General features: G+C 41.7%; 1 protein-coding gene across 3 annotated transcripts; it reads left to right on the top strand.

Moving 5' to 3' along the window:
- Positions 1–127: 127 nt before the first annotated feature.
- Positions 128–18,025, top strand: FAM76B (family with sequence similarity 76 member B). 3 transcript variants are annotated; one of them, XM_066619862.1, is made up of 11 exons: positions 128–303; positions 3,144–3,208; positions 5,454–5,508; positions 5,946–6,101; positions 8,167–8,363; positions 9,241–9,288; positions 9,452–9,532; positions 10,791–10,926; positions 14,069–14,170; positions 14,857–14,983; positions 15,346–18,025. In XM_066619862.1, the coding sequence occupies exons 1-10, from the start codon at positions 157–159 to the stop codon at positions 14,944–14,946; spliced, it is 1,077 nt and encodes a 358-aa protein (XP_066475959.1). In that variant the 5' UTR covers positions 128–156; the 3' UTR covers positions 14,947–14,983; positions 15,346–18,025. The 3 variants fall into 3 exon arrangements, with proteins under 3 accessions (XP_066475959.1, XP_066475958.1, XP_066475960.1); XM_066619861.1 differs by having other exon boundaries at positions 14,857–18,025; XM_066619863.1 differs by lacking the exon at positions 128–303 and adding an exon at positions 2,360–2,423 and having other exon boundaries at positions 14,857–18,025.
- The last annotated feature ends 801 nt before the right edge of the window (positions 18,026–18,826 follow it).

Genomic DNA, 18,826 nt, shown 5'->3' with positions numbered 1-18,826 from the left:
CGCGCCGATTGGCGGAGGCGGAGCCTGGCGTGCTGCGGAGGAGGAGCGGGGCCGACGCGGGCCCGGCTGGGGCTACCGCTGTGCGCGTGCGCGGGGCGGGCTGTCTGGCGACCGGTCGGGCGGCGCTCCTTGGGCGCGCGGAGCGAAGGAAGGTGGATGGCGGCCACATCCGGGCCCTCCGGGGCGGCGGCCGTGGCGGCGGCGGGGCCAGGCCCAGGCGCGGCGCCAGCGCTCTATGCCTGCACCAAGTGCAACCAGCGCTACCCCTTCGAGGAGCTCTCCCAGGGGCAGCAGCTCTGCAAGGTGCGCCCGTGCTCCGGGAGGGGCCGGCCGAGGGTGCGCGGGGGAGGCCGGGGAGACTGCAGGGGAGGGAGAGGCGTGCGCCCCGAGGTGGAGGGGGTCCCTGTGGCGCTCCAGGGCCCTCGCAGGCGAGCCAGGAAGGGCGCCCTTCCCTCTCCAGCACCAGGGCACGGCCGCTGGAACACTCGGGGCACGCTGAAGGACGGGTGTTGAGTCTTCCCGTCACTTGGTCTGTGGAACTCCCTGCCGCATGATGTGGAGCCTTAGAACCGAAGGGAGCGTTTCTTTACATCGAGTGGTCTGTGGAACTCCCTGCCCCAAGATGCAGTGTGTTAGGACAGAAGGAAGTGTTTCTTTGTGTTGAGTGCTCTTTGGCTCCCCTTGCCACAGGATGTGGGGGCATTAGGAAAGACCAGAGGAAGTATTTCTTTATACTGATTGGTCTGTGGAATTCCTTGCCACAGGATAAGGTTTGAGGCTCTTCGGTTTAGAAAAGAGGTGCCTCGAATGCGGGCATGACTGAGACATACAAAATTATTCAGGGAGTGGATAGAGAGATGTTCTTTCCCCTCTCACCCAACAGGTGAGAACACCACTAAACATCCACTGGTTTAGTGGATGAGAGCACCAGGTTTAGTGGATGAGAGCACCAGGGAACATCCACTAAAATTGAGTTAGGTGAGACCAAAGGAAGTGTTTCTTTATATTGATTTGTCTGTGGAGTGCCTTGCCACAGAAATGGGGCTTTAGGCTTTTCAGCTTAGGAAAGAGGCACCTGATGGGTGGCATGATTGAGATGTACAAAATTATACAGTGAATATAGGGATGTTCTTTTTCCTCTAACACAACATCAGAACTAGGGGACATCCACAAAAATTGAGTGGCAGGAGAGGAGTTAGAACAGACAGAATATTATTTACCCAGAGCGTAATTTGTCTGTGGAACTCCTTGCGACAGTTAGTAGTGATGGCATCTTACCTAGATGCCTTTAAAAGGGGGCTGGACAGAAAAAGGGGGCAAAATCCATCACAGGTTACAAGCCATCATTGGTGTGTGCAACCTCCTGATTTTGGAAGTAGGCTGTCTCTGAATGCCAGGTGCAAGGAAGTGGCACCAGGATGCTAGTCTCTTGTTGTCTTGTGTGCTCCCTGAGGCATTTGCTGGGCAGTTGGGAGATGGAGAAAGCTGGACTAGATGGGCCTATGGCCTGGTCCAGTGGAACTCTTCTGATGTTCTTATGAACCCTGATCCACCCAGAAAGAGCACCTTGTAAGAAATCCCTCCACATTTCTTAATAAGGGCGGTAGGACGTGCCACACCCAGTGGAGTATTGGTACCTACATCAGATTCTTTCCTATAATTTGTATGGTCTTCTTCCCCTATGTCATAATGTCACTGCACTGCTTTTCTCTTCCTTGTATTCCCCTCCCCCAGCAGTAATGGGGAAATGCTCTATGTGTTGATATTACAACACTGGGCATATGATCTTAACAAGTTACTGAGTAGGGGAAACTAGGCTAGAGATACTTTCAGTGACATCCCCATGTCAGGTACAGTACAAGGTAGGGTTCCACTCTCTGTTTAAGACAGCCATTTTCAACTACTGTGTCATGGCACACTGGTATGCCACGAGTGGTCAACAGGTGTGCCACAGGAATTTGGGGGAAGCTGATTTATTAATAGGGCCAATGGGAGATGTGAGCCCCAACTGGCAGCATGGTGTGCCTTGTCAATTATCAAAAACCCGGTGGTGTGCCATGACCTTTTTAGTGCCTTGTCAGTGTGACATGAGATGAAAAAGGTTGAAAATCACTGGTTTAAGATAACACGGTTGTAAGCAAGATTGTTCACGCTTTACATTTTGACTTATAAAGCATGTTAGTTGCACACATAAAACCCTAACACGTTAATTGGGTCATAGTCTGCAAAAAGAAGCTTTTTAAAAAATAGTTTCCAAGATGGTGTAACTTTTCTAATTAGTGAAGGATGGCAAACAGGAGCAACCACCCAGTCTACTTTCTAAGCTGATTGAAGGATTCAAGATGGCTTCAAGACTTGATGATACCACACTGTGTTCATAGACTGTTCACCAAATGATGGTGGCAAGACCGCACAAATATAAAGTTTGTATATAAAGATGGCTTTCCTGAGACGAACAAGTCTATTCAAGTGAACATCATATATTTTACATACTCATAATTTTCTGTTGTGTGACCTAGCACGTAGCTGTATATTGCATTCAGGATAGGGTTCCAGTTCTAGCAGTCTGTGTGTTTGGCACTGGTTATCTTTAATTTTACATTTCCTTTTGGTTTATCCTCCACTGTGGAGCAGCCACTGTAAGTATCTGTTGACAGACTTGTAGGTCCATTAATGCATCTGATGAAGTGACATAAACTGAATACGAACCCAGATAAGGATTTCTCTTGCTCTAGAGATCACGAGAAATGAAACCAAAGTTCCAGCCACTCAGGGAAGGACAGAGCAACTCATCATTCAACATCAAGGGTGTCCTATGGATTGGGAGCACTTCAGACTATCCACAAAATATGTTTTCAAGCTTTTTTTGTTGTCCATGAGACCAGTTTCTTGTGAGGGATCTTCAGAAAGATCTGAGATTATTTTCTCCCTTGTTAAATACATCCTGATTGTTGTGATTGTTATCACAATGTTACTATTAGATTTTCTAGTTCTGGAAGTTGAGGGGAATCATTCTTGCAAGCAATTGGTTGATAAATGTTGTGGGTAATCATACCTGTTCCAGTTTTCTATAAATGACAGCAACATGATTTTCAAATGTTACTTTATTGCGCTTTAGTAAAACAATTCTTTTTTTTTAATAGGAATGTCGTATTGCTCATCCCATTGTAAAATGTACTTATTGTCGATCGGAATTCCAGCAAGAGAGGTACATTTTCCCAAGTTATATTTCACAGTTGTAAATAAAAGGACAGCTATTGTTTATGTCATAAATAGATTCTGTTTATCAGCAACATGTGAGTGGGCTGAAAAGTCTTCTTTCCCAACTTAAATGTAGTTAAACAGTATACTGACACTCACAGTAACAGCAGTTAAGAAGCTAACCAAGCACCTCATTTAATGAATTTGAAACCACAATTTAAAATTGGTTTCATGTTCTGGATGATGAGGAAACCTAGTTAATTTTAATTATAGCAACATCAGTACTGATACAAGAAACCACGAATGAACCTGTGGAGGGCCAGATCACTTGTGATAGAAAAGGAATCTGGGGGCAAGAACTGATAATCTTGTAGTCCGCTCACTATCTTGTAACCATTGATATGCCAGCAGCATCAGTTATTGCTGTTCATTCTATTTTGTCTCACCAGTGCAATAGGTCAGCGGTTTTCAAACTCTCAAGGAGAGTTTGAGCCACTCTAAGTACTTGCGGGAGCAGGGGGAAGGCAGCGACACAATCCCCAGGATTGCGCTGCTCGGGGCTGCAGGGGCTTGGCTGTACTTAACAGAGCCTCCTGCAGCCTCCTGGGGGTGCGGGGAGCCCTATGCCACCCACTGCAGGGCTCCCTGAAGCTTTAGAAGTGAAAGTGGAGCAATTGTGCTCCACTTCCAGTTTTGCGGAGGCGGAGTGTGATTGCTCCACTTTCGCTTTCTAAGCTTCAGGGAGCCCTGCAGACAGTTGCACAGGGCTTCCTGCAACCCCGGAAGGCTTCAGGAGGCTCTGATAAGTACAGCCAAGCCCCTGCAGCCCCCTGAACGGCACTATCCTGGGGATCGCGTCGCTACCTCCTCCCTGCCTCCTCGCTGACCCCATCCCTTAAGGGGGCAGGGGCCAGGGCCCTCAGGCTGAGGCATCGTGACACCCCAGTTTGAAAAGCCCTGCAATAGCTGATCAGGTGGTTCTGCAGAATTCTTTACTCCCTATTTTTATCATAGATAATATTTTCATTGGTTTAGTCAGCCAGCTTTGTGGTTAATGTAACAAAAGTTGCTTGTCTGCAAAATTTTTACCTCATTACCTTTCCAAGTGTGGTGCCTGTGGCTGCATTTTTTTTTCTTTTGTCTTGGAACATAAGCAGTTGCCTTATACTGAGTTGGACTATTGGTCCATGTAGCACAGTATGTTGGCACTGACTAGCAGAAGTGCTCTGGGGCTTCAGACAAGAGTTGTTTTCAGTCCTATCTGGAGATTCAATCTGGGACCTTATACTTGCAAAGCAAGTTCTCTACCACAGCCAGGGTCTGGTTTTTTGCCCCTCCTGCCAATTGCTACCCTTCAGATATGCTACTGCTCCTGGTGTCTTTAACAGTTTTTTTTAGTGCTTCTGTAGACAGCAGCAGCTTCAGCATTACTTGAAACAGTGCAACTGTTTTCTGCCGATCACTAGGAAATATTTCCCATGGGAAAAGTTATCAGCACTTCACATGATGCTGTGCACAGAAGCTCAGACAAAAGATTAAAAGAAGAAAAAGAACAACCAGTATCACTCACCAGGACAACAGTTTCATGTTGCTCGTGGTGACCAGGCCTATGCTTAATGCCAACTAGGGTAGTTGGCAGATTTCATCAACACACTTTTAATTTTCAATTTTAATTTTTCAGATCACTAAGTGAAGAATTAACTTAAAATGAGTTTGAGCAGAGTTCTTATGGAATTTCACTTATTAATGCTATTTGAAATTAAAGTTAAGTTGAAATTTCAGGATAGCATATTAGAATTGCCTATTTGCATCTTCCTGCCTATGTCTTTCATCTTGAACATTAGTTCTTGTAGAACTTTATTGCATACTGTTTTGTAATCAAACAACCTAGACCAGTGGTTGTCAAACATTTCAGAAACCCTAGGCTGCTGCCCGATTTATAAATGCCAAGAAGCTATAATGGTGATTGGGTAGCATTGCTCCCCGCAAGTAGCTGCTTGTTTAACCCTTGATGCATATAGGCTAATTTTTCCCTGTTAGTTTTGCAGATCACAAAAAATTAAGTCAGGATTCACTGGTGGGTCCTAGACCCACTGTTTGAGAACCGCTGACATAGACCAGTTCTCTTTTTCTGAGCTAGAAATTGGTTTCTACTTCACTTGTGTCCTGTACAACCCTACCTGTTTGAAAGCTTACAAACTGCTTACAAAAAAAATAGTTGAAATACTGAATGTAATCTGTTTCTTTTGCAGCAAAACTAACACAATATGCAAAAAGTGTGCCCAAAACGTGAAGCAGTTCGGAACGGTGAGTTAGCATCTGTATCTTTTGTGACAGAGCTATTAAATTGATGGTTAACCATAGAGAGTATTACCAAGAGGCATGTCCAGATGGATGGCATTCATATTGGAATATATTTAAAAAAATAGTAAAGCAGTATTTTTGTATACTGATTGTGGTGGCTTTGGGCTCTGAGCAATAAATTTTGAAAACATTTTAGGCAGCAAACTACTGTTTCTCTTGTGGCTTATAACTGAGAAATTTGAACTCTGAGCTGTTTAATTTCTTTTTCTAGTTATAAAGCGTAACTCCATGGAAATACATATCTTACTGAGGTCTGTCTAAAAGGGCTTGTATGGAAGGTGTAGTTTTACCTTATTTCCGGTGACTTGATGTTGCTGTTATATAACATGCTGACAAAATTTATAACAAAAAATAGCACTTTTCTTTTTTTCTTTTTTCAGCCAAAACCTTGTCAATATTGTAACATTATTGCAGCTTTTATTGGCACAAAATGTCAGCGCTGCACAAACTCTGAAAAGAAATATGGACCTCCTCAGACATGTGAACAGTGCAAGCAACAGTGTGCTTTTGATCGCAAAGAAGAAGGAAGAAGAAAGGTAGACTTGATATTATTGGTATTAAACCTTTGTCTAGAAATGGTAGTTAAATAGATTTTAAAAGTTAGTGGGAATTAACTTTTATCAATTTAAATATATAGCAGTTATTAAGAAGCTGCCGTATTTTAAATCAGGCTAATGATCTATTTGAATCACGCTGTATAGACGATATGCATGGGGCATGGGATTACAGGATCCTACCTTTCGTGCACACAGACATAACATGATTATGGGGCCTGTTTGGTGGGGTTCAGGCTAAGTAGATCCACCATTTATTTGACTTTCTCTGTAAATTGCTTGGTGAACTTTAAAAAAAAAGCGCAGTATGTAGGTATTCTTATTAATATTTAATGTCCCCAGGTTTTGAAGGGGACATGTTAGGTGCTATAAGCGCAGATCTCATTTCAACATTGCATTCAACATATGGATGGAAGGTTGGTTCAAGTGGTGAAGCAGGCATGCTGGGTGTCTGATGTTAGTGTGGGCATCATATTTCATCCTTAGACATTTAAAAAATGAGTTCTAACCTTTTCCATTATGTCTTATAATAAGAGGGATCTCCAGTGCGTAAGGATTATAGCCTATGTCTAACTGAACACAGTGGGCTTACTTCTGAGTAAAAGGAATAAAACACTGTTTTCAAATATCTCTACTTAATTGGATGCTAGCTGCATTGCTTACATGAAGTAGAAAATAATCTTTCTTTTATATAGTCTGAAAGTGATCTTGCTCGTTAGAGAAACAAAACATTGACAAGTTATTTCAAAATTTTAATTTCTTAAGAGCCAATTGCCCTTGAATGCATCAGTGAGTGCATCTGACATCACAAAATTGTGAACAGCGTAGATGATATGTGTGTTTTTGATAGTACTAATTCAGAAGGTATCAAAATGCTAGCAAGATGAAAAGTCCATGTAGCTGGTATCTGAAGAGTATATTAATTATATCCCAGTGTTATTTAAGAATCTTATAATGACGTACATAGGGGTCACCAAGCAGTTTCCCATTCAGCCACTGACCGAATCCAAACCTGCTTAGTTTCAGTTTTGTTGCTTCATTATGTCCCAGGGCATGGCCCATAGTAACCTTTAGCTTTAAAAAAGTTCTAATCTAGCCCAGCATTTCTTACTCATGGTGTATGACTTCACATATGTTGGCTAAGAAATAATGGCCAGTTACTTCCAGGTTGGGAGGCCTGCAATACCGGGGCATGAAGGACCAAACACTGGTAAGAGGCTCAGGGTGGGCACGAGGGTTTTTTCAAGCACACAAGAACAACACACTGGAGTTCCGTCTGCCAAACCAAACTTCCTACAATTGTTTGGTGCATCGCATTCCAGTCTTGCTGCCAGGCAGTGAATGTCCTGTGGTGTCATGCATATCACTGAACCTTAGCCAGTCTCAGTATGGTTCCAAGATGTTCTTTAGGATGCATTATTTCAAGAACATGAGTATTGGAGACTGGTGAAGACTCTCAGTTGACACCAACCTACCTCGGATCTCCACTGCCTTGTGGAGTGCTTCAGGACGTTTCCATGTTGTAAAACATAATAGAAAGCTGGGTTATCTGTTGAGGTGCTTGATTCCAGACCCATCATTGGGGAAACCAAAGGAAAGCTATGGTACATCTTAGAAATGGGAAAGCCTGGCAAACATAGACATTATGTTCACCTTAAAAATGTATTACAGTAATGTTTGCCCAATTTTTGGCACAGCCGAATAGCAAGCTGCTTAAAACTGAGTCAGACCATTGGTCCGTCTAGCTCAGTATTGTCCACGCTGGCTGGTGGTTGCTCTCCAATTTTGACCTGCGTTTTTCTCTGTCCTACATGGACATGCTGGAGATTTTACCTGCAACCTTCTTCCACTGGTCTCTGTAATGTCTGATGCGTTTAATTTTGTGTACTGTTGATCTCCACTATATTTGTAAGTTGTTTATACTAAAATGTAAAACTCACATGCAAGAATAACAGCAGTAGTATTTGATAATTTTATTTTGGATGTTGTATGTCTTTTTAGCACTGAGTACGTGTAACATAACTTGCTGCGAATGATTTCCCAAAAGGTTGATGGGAAGCTGTTGTGTTGGCTTTGTACTCTGTCCTACAAGCGAGTACTTCAGAAGACTAAGGAACAGAGGAAGAGCTTAGGGTCCTCCCATTCGAACTCCTCCTCCACCTCCCTTACTGAAAAAGACCAGCATCATTTGAAGCACCACCATCGCCACCACCACCACCACCGTCATAGTGGGGGCCATCACAAGTAAGGACTCCAAAACTTCTCCGTGGAACTGATTTGCCCGCCTTTATATGCTGTAATTAAATCAGGGTTGAAGTAATAGAAGCATTGCTGTGCTGTAACCATAAGGCAGTAAGAACAGCTTTGCTGGATCAGGCAAAGGACCCATCTGTGCTATCTTCTTGTATCTTACAATGGCCCAGCAGATGCCCACCAGATACTTTTATCCTGTTGTCACCCTCTTGCATGTGGCATTCAGAGATAAGCTACTTCTAAAGCCCAGAAGTTGCATTCAGTCATCATGGTAACATGATCTCCCCAATCCCCTTTTTAAAGGCAGCTAGGACAGGTGCCATCACAACATCCTGTAGCAAGGAGTGGATTGATTACACACTGGGTAAAAAAATATTTTCCTTTGTATGTTCTGATTCTCTCACCAGTCAGTTTTAGTGGATGACCCCAGTTCTGGTGTTGTGCAAGAGGGACAAGCAATTCCTTCTATTCCCCCATGCATAATTGTGTACGTCTCAATCGTAGCCCCCCTCAGGCATCTTTCTAGACTGAAGAGCCCCAAACACTGTAGCCTTTCCTCATTAGGGAGGTGTTTCAACACACTAATCATTTTTTGTGTGTGGAACTTACTATCTGTGATATATTCTCATTTTAAGAAATGCCAGCTTGCAAACTCAGCTCTTGAGAGCATTGAAAGTTAACTTTAATGTTTGTATTTGTAATAGGATTATTTAAAGCATGCTCTTTTCCTGAATAAAAAAAAGTTACATAAATATACAGTTGCCATTTGCAAATAAATATTTTGTAGTGGAAGAGGCAACCAGAAGTGTAAATGGTAATTTGCAATAGTGATTGGAGTTGTTAAGCCTGTTTTACTTATGCATTTCAGAATCAGTAGTTTGAGTCCAGAGCAAGATCAGGGATTGTGGAAACAGAGGTAAGTGCTGACCAATTTATGACACTTTCCGTTTCACTTAGGTTTTTCTTTTAATTCTTGTTGTCAAATTGTTCAGAAATCCACCGCCTATCCTATTTTTACATTTTACGTAAGAGTTTATGTATATTCACACAACTTATGAAAGCATCTGGTGTCTTTCCAGCCATAAATCCTCTGCAGCTATTCAGAATGAAACTCCAAAGAAAAAGCCCAAAATGGAATCCAAGCCATCTAATGGAGATAGGTAAAAATCTACGGTTTTGTATGGATACGGTTTTGTATATTTGGAAGTCCTTTTTTCTATATCTGTATATGTCTTTGTTAGTGATATCTCTTTTACATAAAGTTATTTTCATTCTTATGTTTATATTGTAGTCTTTTTTCTTTTATCTTTTTATTTTTTCCTTTTCCCTTACCATTTATATAATTTATATTACATTTTATGGTTTTATTATTGTACATATTATTCATTAACAAAGGAAAACTTTTAAAAAATATAGTCCCTCTAATAAATTTTCCCATTCATTTTCTTATACACGTTTCCTGACAAATGAAATTTGGCTGTTTGTCCTTTTCATTTCATTTTATATTTTTTAAAACAGAGGTCTCCAAACTTACTTCTGGCAGCTTTGGGCATATAGAATAAAGTTATGGAAAATAAGTGCAGTCAAGCATAAAATGTTCCTTTTTGCTTCTGCAGTTTACTTATACGTAAATTTGAACCTGTTGTTTTGGACTGGTTCTTAACAGTCTTACAGCCCAATCCTGAGCTTCTTGGAGTGCAGGGCTGCCGCGGCCCCAAAAATGGCTGCCGCAGCATCCTAAGCACAACCAGGCAGCTGCCGGCAGCTCCTTGGGGGAAGGGGACATTTGTCCCCTTCCGCCAGGTAAGGAAAGTAGTCCTGCAGTGGGGCTACTTGATTCTGTGTTAGCTCTGGAGCTGCCGCATAATCAAAGAGTTCCGTGTCGGGCCACGTGGCCCAACATGGAGCTCAGAATCTGGTGGAGCTGAGCTCCACCTGCCCCGCTCCCTCCCCTGGCATGCCCATCCCAGAACGACTCCTTCCTGCCTTGCCTCACACCCCTACTACCTCTCTGTCACCCCGCAGTTTGGGTGAATAACCCAGCACAAGCTCGCACTCGGCTAGTTCTGGTGCTGGGCCAGCATTAATTTCCGCAGACGTGCCTTACGGTGGTAAGCCAGTACACTGAGCTCAAGATTGGGCTCTTAGTTCTTAGAGAAGAGAGACAAAGAGTTGGAATTGATGTCAAAATGGCTGCCTCATTTAGTAAGTAATTAGACCTTTTGAAAGCTAATGCTTAATTATATTTTTGTAGGTATATATAATGTGTGCCATTAGTAGTCTAATTGGTCGGTTTTCATCTATTTCTGTCAGGTACATATTTTTTGCATTAGTTCTTAAGAAAGTTTTAAGACTATTAGTTTAAAATATGTGCAGTTTTTTCCTTATTTGATCATAATTGATGGTATTCTTTTACAGTAGTTCTATTAATCAATCAGTGGACAGTGGAGGGACTGACAATTTTGTTCTCATAAGTCAGTTGAAAGAAGAAGTGATGTCACTGAAACGTCTTCTGCAGCAAAGAGATCAAACAATTTTGGAAAAAGATAAGAAGGTTAAAATACTTCCATTTGCTACTTTGTAAATGTTCTGTTTGTACCCAAGACTTACGCAGCTTGTCAAATTTCCACTGGATTACAACTTTAAAAAGCCAGATCTGGAATTACTTGGAAACTGATTTTGTTCATATGTTAAGAAGAATTAGATTTAGGTACAGGTATGCCCCCATATCCACAGATCCAGTATCAGTGGTCTCAGTTATCCACAGATTCGGGGGCACACCCATTCATGTTTTTAAAGGCTTACCAGGAAGTGTTTCATGCTTTATATGGGTCGGTATAAGCCAGGGGTGTCCAAACTTTTTGGCAGGAGGACCACATCATCTCTCTGACACTGTGTCGGGGGCTGAATTAATTTACATTTCAAATCTGAATAAATTTACATAATAAATTTATTGGAGATGGAACTTGTATGACTGAATGAAGGTCTTGCAATAGCTCAAGGCTTATAAAACATAAGAACAGCCCCACTGGATCAGGCCATAGGCCCATCTAGTCCAGCTTCCTGTATCTCACAGCGGCCCACCAAATGCCCTAGGGAGCACACAAGACAACAGACACAACCTGCCTCCCGGTGCCCTTCCTTGCATCTGGCATTCTGACATAGCCCATTTCTAAAATCAGGAGATTGCACATACACATCATGTCTTGTAACGGATAATGGATTTTTCCTCCAGAAACTTGTCCAATCCCCTTTTAAAGGCATCTAGGCTGGTTGCTGTCACCACATCCTGTGGCAAGGAGTTCCACAGACCAACCACACGCTGAGTAAAGAAATATTTTCATCTGTTCTAACTCTCCCAACACTCAATTTTAGTGGAATCCTTGCACAAAGCAAGGCTGACCTTTCCTTTGCTGCTACTGTTGTATCACAGATGTGAAACAGCAAGCAGTGGAAGGAACCCTCATCCCACAGCTCAGGTGAGAGGTCAAGCAGTTACCTTCACACTGAGAGCAGTTGCATCGGGCCAGCATGGGCTCCAGCAAGTCTCCAGAGGGCCTGAGGCTCATTGGAGATTGGGGGCTACCCGCAGGCCAGATTGTGAGTTCCTGAGGGCCATAAGTGGCCCCTGGGCCGGGGCTTGGGCACCCCTGGTATAAGCATTCAAGCTTATAGTGTGACGAGAGCAGGCTGCTGGTAGCCTGAATGCCTGGCAAAACTAGAACTAACGCTAAACAGGAAGCAGTTAACTTCCGCTCTCTGTTCAGGGTTTGGTCTAGTTTCGTCAGGCATTCAGACTGCTGGCAGCCTGCTTTTGTGGCACTATAAGCTTGAATGCTTATAGCAACCTTTTAATGCAAGAAACGCTTCCTGGTAAAGAATGCTAATGGGCACAAGGGGAACACATATCGGGGCGCTATTAATACAGGCACCCCCCATATCTGCGGTTTTTGTTTCCTTGAGATCCCTGAAACAGATCCCCTGTGGATATGGGAGCAGCATGCCTGTACAGGTTGAGACTAATTATTCACTGTGGGTTCCATTCCAAGCATTCACATGGATGGCCAAAAAACGCATTATAGCAAATCAATTTAAAAAACAAAGTTTCTTTGTTCCAGTGATTTAAAAACAGCCTTACTGACCTTTGTGATGTAAGATAAGAGTCATTAACAAGACAATCGATCAATCAGTCCTTCTCCAAGAGCTTACAAAGAGCTGAGAGCTTACACTCAGCCCCTCCCTTCACCAATGCAAAGGGATCACCTTTCTTTCATGTCCTAGGGGGGAAGGGAGGGGTCCCCTGGGGAGAGAAGGATTGATGGATTGTCAGCCAGCTGCCCCCCCTCTCTCATTAAGGAGCCTATTGTTAAAGGACTGTTCAGTTTTTTAAATTGATTTTAAAGGGATGCATTTTCTCCTTCTCCAGGGATCAGCACATTCCTTCTCATTTGCAGGGGCCATTCGTGTTGAGTCAAATCCGTGTATAAAAAATCTGTGTATAAATAGGCTTGACCTGTACTTCTATTTGTCCCAGTAGAGTCAATTTCTCCTGGTCTTCCTTCATGTTAAAAATGGGATATTTTCCAGACAGCATGGACAGGAGGAGAGCATTCTTCCTCTGTTATATTTCTCACATATTTCTCAGCCGTTACCAATCTACAGCACTATAGTGTTCAGGCTCAGGAATGTGGCTGCACAGCCTGCTACACATCTAGCCCCAAATTTTCTCTAATAAGAGACACATCTCCCCATATTATACGGTTCATTTGGGTGCTGACTGAGCAGCTTCATTCTCTCAAGCTCTATAAAACTTTCTCCCCCATACTCCCATGCTGTTCTGTTCAGTCTTTCCTCAATACTGCAAGTACCACTATTTCATTCCCCTTAACATTTTTTCTGGGAAGAACGAAAGCTAAGCCTTCCCTTCAGTATCTTGCAGCATGTATGTATTACATTTAATGATGTAGCTGACTGCTGAAATGGATGGTTTTCCCTCAGAATCCTTTCTCTAGATAAATCTTATGTCTTATAGAGATTCTCATGCCCAATATTCATATCTGGGACTGTACAGGACTTTTTTTTTAACTTTTTAAAACTTTAGCTTACTTTCCATTTCACTCTTTGATCAGCTAGTTTGTGTTTCCAAGAAAGTTGTGCAGTGCCTGGTTTGAGTATGCATTGTAGAAGGTGGAAAGCGTGGGAAAAGAGAAGTGATCCATCAGTTCCACTCCTGGTGGCAGCACTAGGAGGGCAGTATTCTGTTGAAATAGGGTCCAATCCTATCCTATTTTCCAGTGCCAGTGCAGCTGTGCCAGTGGGGTATGTGCTGCATCTTGTTGTGGCGCAGCAGTCACAGAGGCCTCCTTAAGGTATGGGAACATTTGTTCCCTTACCTTGGGGCTGCATTGTGGCTGCACTGGTGCTGGAAAATTGGATAGGATTGGGCCCATAGTCTAACAAATTGTAGATGAAATTCTAAAATTATGTTATGTTGTATAGCTATATTCAGCCAGTTTTGCTTGTGCAAATAAAGCCATTTAATGCTAGGTAATACTTTCTTTACTAGTAGAACAAGAAATGTACGTTCCATTTTTTTTTAATTTTCACCCTGCAGACTCCAAAGTTATCTTGTAGACATGTGTGAGCTTTAAAGTGGCATGAAACAATTGTTTTATTGTTTTGTTTCTTTTTTTTAGTTGACTGAGCTGAAAGCAGATTTTCAGTACCAGGAATCAAACTTGAGGACAAAGATGAACAGTATGGAGAGGGCTCACAAGGAAACTGTAGAACAGCTTCAGGTAAGCAGCATACCTTAGCCCAAAACTGTTTCAAGTCCAGAGCTTGCATAATGCACCATAGGGCAGGGCTACACACAACACCAGAACTAAAGAACATCCACTAAAATTGAGCGTTGAGAGAGTGAGAGCAGACAAAAGAAGTTAGTCTGTGGAACTCCTTGCTAGAGGATGTGGTGATGGCATCTGACCTGGATGCCTTTAAAAGAGAATGGACTTTTCCTCCAGAAATTTGTCCAATCTCTGTTTAAATACCAAGATGGCACCAAGATGCAGGTCTCTTGTTGTCTTGTGTGCTCCCTGAGGCATCTGGTCAGCCACTGTGAGATACAGCAAGCTAGACTAGATGGGCTTTTCGCCTGATCCAGCAGGCTCTTCTTATGGATGTGTGAGACAGTGCATGCACAAACTGGGTCCTTTCTCAGTGTTTTCATTGAGTGGTCTAGACAACAGCATGGGGGAAACTGCTGTGGGTCTCAGGCCAGTCTGATTATGAGCTGTGCCCAAAATCACTCACTGTGTATTGTATAGAATACCTAGGAACTCTGTTAAAATCACTAGGTAAAGTATATAAAGTAGAACGGAATCAGCTTATTTCATACTTTGCCAAAACATGGTAGGCACTCTGTACAATACCCTCATTTCACAAAGTTATGAAATAACAGAATGGGGTGATATTTTTCTTGCAGGCAAAAAACAGAGAGCTTCTCAAACAAGTTGCGGCATTATCAAAAGGCAAGAAATTTGATAAGAGTGGGAGTATGCTGACATCTCCATGAAGACCTGGCTGCTTCCATGGATTTTAATACTCAAAAGGTAAATGACTCTGTGGAAACCCCTTAGAAACCTGTGTAGTAGAAAAAAAATATTTTTGCACACAGAATAGTTGGCATGTTTCCTACACCTTTTTGTAACTGGTAATGCTGTTGAACTTTTTTTATAAGTTTAAACCATTTGGATTAAAATACTTCAGCTGGCTTGAAGAAAGCTTTTAAAAACATTTTTATATTGGAGGGAACTTTTTGCCAGAAACTGGTGTCAGTGCGTGGTTTTTTGGGTTTTTTACCACATCATGCAATAACAAATACAGTCACAAATATGAATGGCAGCAATTGAGGGAGCAGTCCACCAAGCACTGCTGTTGCACAGACTCATTCATTTACATTGGGTTTATACAGGGGCACCTGGGCAAGAAAAGGACTTGCCTGGGAGTTGGGCAGACTCGAATCAAGAAAAAACCGTCAGCCATATCAATTCTCCAGCAAAAACTAGTTCAGAAGCAGGAACAGTGGATACCTGGCAACCATGCTTTATCTTTTGGTCAAATAAGAGTACATTGCAGATTAAAATCATGGTGCTTTTATTATGGGAATCTTAAACCTATAAATATGTAAAAGAATTTTAACAAGTTTTATTCTTAGTGGAACTGGTGTTTTGCATTTCTTATGATAGAAATTTAAAGAGAGATCCTCTATTGTAAGTACCAGAACAAAATGTGGTTTTTGAGAATTTACTGTAGACTTTTTCTCTTGCAAGTGCCTTTCTCCCAACTGTTTATTTATAGGGATGTTGGTATTTTGTATATAAAGTCTCTTCTTTTAAATCATGTTTAATGTATGTGTGTGTGTGTGTATATATATATAAATGTATGTACAGAAGAATCAAATGTTAAGATCAGAGTTGGTAGGATGCTAGAGAAGGTGCTAAAAACAGGCAGGCAATGAATATTGGCTGTAGATAACAGGTGTGACCATGTAGTGAGTGTTTGTCTTAACACTTGTTGTGCCTAATTTTTTGGCCACACTAAACTGGTAGGGCTGTTTTTCTTTTTTTTCAGTGCTAATTTCCATTGTATTCTCAATGAATTCTCAATGGTGAATCTTAATTTGGATGCTGCAGGAATCGTATTTGAGCAAAATTATTCAAATACTAATTTTAATGGCATTCCATGTAACATGTAATTGCTCGGATAATTTTTCTTTTTACAGTATGAGAAAACAGCAGCCCCCCATCAAAACCTGTTTGTTCCTAAAGTCAGGTTGGCACAGTAGTTCTGTGTTGTGGCAGATACCCTGGCAGCAGAGTAAATTCTCAGTCACCCACCTCTTGCACTGGGCGGGTATTTTCTGCCTCGGTCATTTCTCACTGAGAGCAAAGACTCAACTGTGTGAACCCCAGAGCCTCATTGGCCCAACTGTCCATGAAATTAAATTGAATCAGTGCAGGTTGAAGCACTATGAAGCACCCCTGTAGGAATTGGATGAGTTTAAACAGAATATCCTGTTCCCCCAGTATGAGTGTGTTATAGGCATGTTCAACAGGCATTGCTTTCAAATTTTGTCCCAGGAAACCTTAGGATTTCATGGAAGCTTATCCATTGAAAAACAAGCAAGTAAGCTTGCTTGAATGATTGCTTACCCTGCCATTCTGGATTTTCAGCTGCAATGCGCAGCTATAACCATGAGTTGAATGTGCTGTGGGTGCACTCTTGGTTCATGTAAGGCCACAGTGAGACCCAAAAGGCCTAGCCAGTGCTGCATGAAGTGACTATGCACCCCAAACATGTTCCAAAACTTCTACAGTGCGCAGGAGTCCTGGAGCAGATAGGCAGAAATTCCTCAGCTGGTACAGCAGAGTGGAAAGCATTCCCTAAAGGTGGAAAATTTGGGAGCTGTCCTAAAGGAAATGCACATTGTATAATAAAAAGCTTTTCTCCAGTAAAAGTAACACTTTTTCTCATTGTGTTAATGTTTCCTTTGGGATGCTAAGACAAATGATGGGACAAGGTAGAGCTAATTCCAAACAGCATGTTTTCATCAGCTTAAAAATAGAGATCCTGATTTTTTCCATAAAATGAACATTCTGTTTGATACAAGGTGCTCAAGTTACTATTGCAGGAATTACTTGCACTTCAGCTGGCATTTGTGTTTTGCTTTTGGATTTCCAGCTACCTGAAGACTGGGAGAATTTGTTCCCAATAGACTACTGAATAATTGTAATTTGAAAAGAGAAAAGCTGCTTTCTACAAATATTGAGATTTTTTTTATTTTTTGTACACTAAGCTGAACTTTGTAAATTTATAAATGCTGTTTGCTAATCTGACATGATAACACAGCTAGGATAGAATATACAGGTCGATCTATCGAGCTGTTCTAGTCATTAAGATTTTTTTTCTAATTGCTGACTGTCATTTCAGAATATTTTGATACTTTTCCAGCTGAACAGCCACCTGTCACTGATGGGTTTGGTTTTTAAAAAAACAAAAGTCAGAGCTCTTCACATGACTTAGTTCACTTTCTGATCAAGTCATTCACATTAAAACCTACTTTATGCTGCAGTAGGAAGATTTTAGAGGAGACCACCAGTCCTAATTTTGATTTTGGAGTTTTACAAAGCCCACTATGATAGCATCTGGATACTTCACAGTATTTAGAGAGAAATCATGTTTGGCTTGTAAATTTCCTAACCTCTTTGCAACTTGGAGTTTTTAAAGGCTAGAAACTAGCAAGTGGAATTCTTGAGTTTTAAGGTATTTTCACAAAATGAACTTCGGTTTTTTACATAGATTTTCAAGATGATGCATTGTATTATAATACACATTTTTATCAGGGTTTTCAACAGTTGATTAGCACTGAACAGTACAAGGTTCACTTGGCTTCAGTTATTTATGCATATTAAACCTGTGAATATTGCAGTTCCGTTTTTTTTTTTTAGTTAGAATGTCTATGTCCATTCTGAAGTAAAGATGTTCAGCTTGCTACCTGTGTTGTATATACTATTGAAATTCTGTACTGGCACACATTTGACAGTTGACATTTTTGTACTTTTTTCTAAATTCAATATTTCACAATAAAAGCTTGTTAAAACTTCTGTGTATCCACCTAGTGGTATTTAAAAATGTTTAAGATGATATCTAGAAATCCACACACCGTGACAAGGTATTTGTTTCTTCTCCCTCTGTTGAGTGTATGCCATCATCCAGCCACCAAGCTGTGTGCTCCCATTCCAGGATCTGCCAGTAGTGAGCAAAGGTGAAACCACTTCCCCACCCCAATTTCCCATCACTTTGGAGTGCTTCATGTGAGAGCTGTTGCTTGCCCCCTCAGTAGGTCATTCCATGCCAAATCTTGAGGATTTGGCTTGTTAGTAATGACTTAGGTTATGTCAGTTCACCTACTAGTGCTCGGTTCACCCAGTGCATTCCATTATATTGTCATATATCTGTGATGTTTGGGCTGTTGAATTTCTGAAAAATGCAGAGATCCCTCCCAACTTAACACATCTGCAAGATACAGTAATGTTCAAAATACACTTGTTTGGTAGTTTAGCATGTGTAACATGTATAAAACCTGCATAACAAACATAATCCTTGACCCAGTGACCAGATTTTGTTTCTCGAAAGCAGGGGTGTCCAAACTTTTTGGCAGGAGGGCCACATCATCTCTGACACTGTGTTGGGAACCAGGAAAAAAAATAATTTACATTTCAAATTTAAATAAATTTACATAAATGAATATATTAGAGATGGAACTTATATAAACAAATGAAGATCTTGCAATAGCTCAAGGCCTATAAAAGGCCTTGCACAAAGCAAGGCTGGCCTTTCCTTTGCTGCCACTGCTGCATCACAGATGTGAAACAGCAAGCAGTGGAGGGAGC

The sequence above is a fragment of the Tiliqua scincoides genome, chromosome 3 (genome assembly GCF_035046505.1).
Source record: "Tiliqua scincoides isolate rTilSci1 chromosome 3, rTilSci1.hap2, whole genome shotgun sequence".
NCBI lineage: Eukaryota > Metazoa > Chordata > Lepidosauria > Squamata > Scincidae > Tiliqua > Tiliqua scincoides.
This window is presented reverse-complemented; position numbering and strand designations above follow the sequence as displayed.

What these genes read in the sequence shown, in the direction of transcription:
- FAM76B (XM_066619862.1), top strand. Translation starts at nt 157, where the DNA reads ATGGCGGCCACATCCGGGCCCTCCGGGGCGGCGGCCGTGGCGGCGGCG. An exon ending in AAGCCATCTAATGGAGATAG is followed by an intron (nt 9,533 to 10,790) that starts GTAAAAATCTAC and finishes ATTCTTTTACAG; the next exon opens with TAGTTCTATTAATCAATCAG. An exon ending in TTTTGGAAAAAGATAAGAAG is followed by an intron (nt 10,927 to 14,068) that starts GTTAAAATACTT and finishes TCTTTTTTTTAG; the next exon opens with TTGACTGAGCTGAAAGCAGA.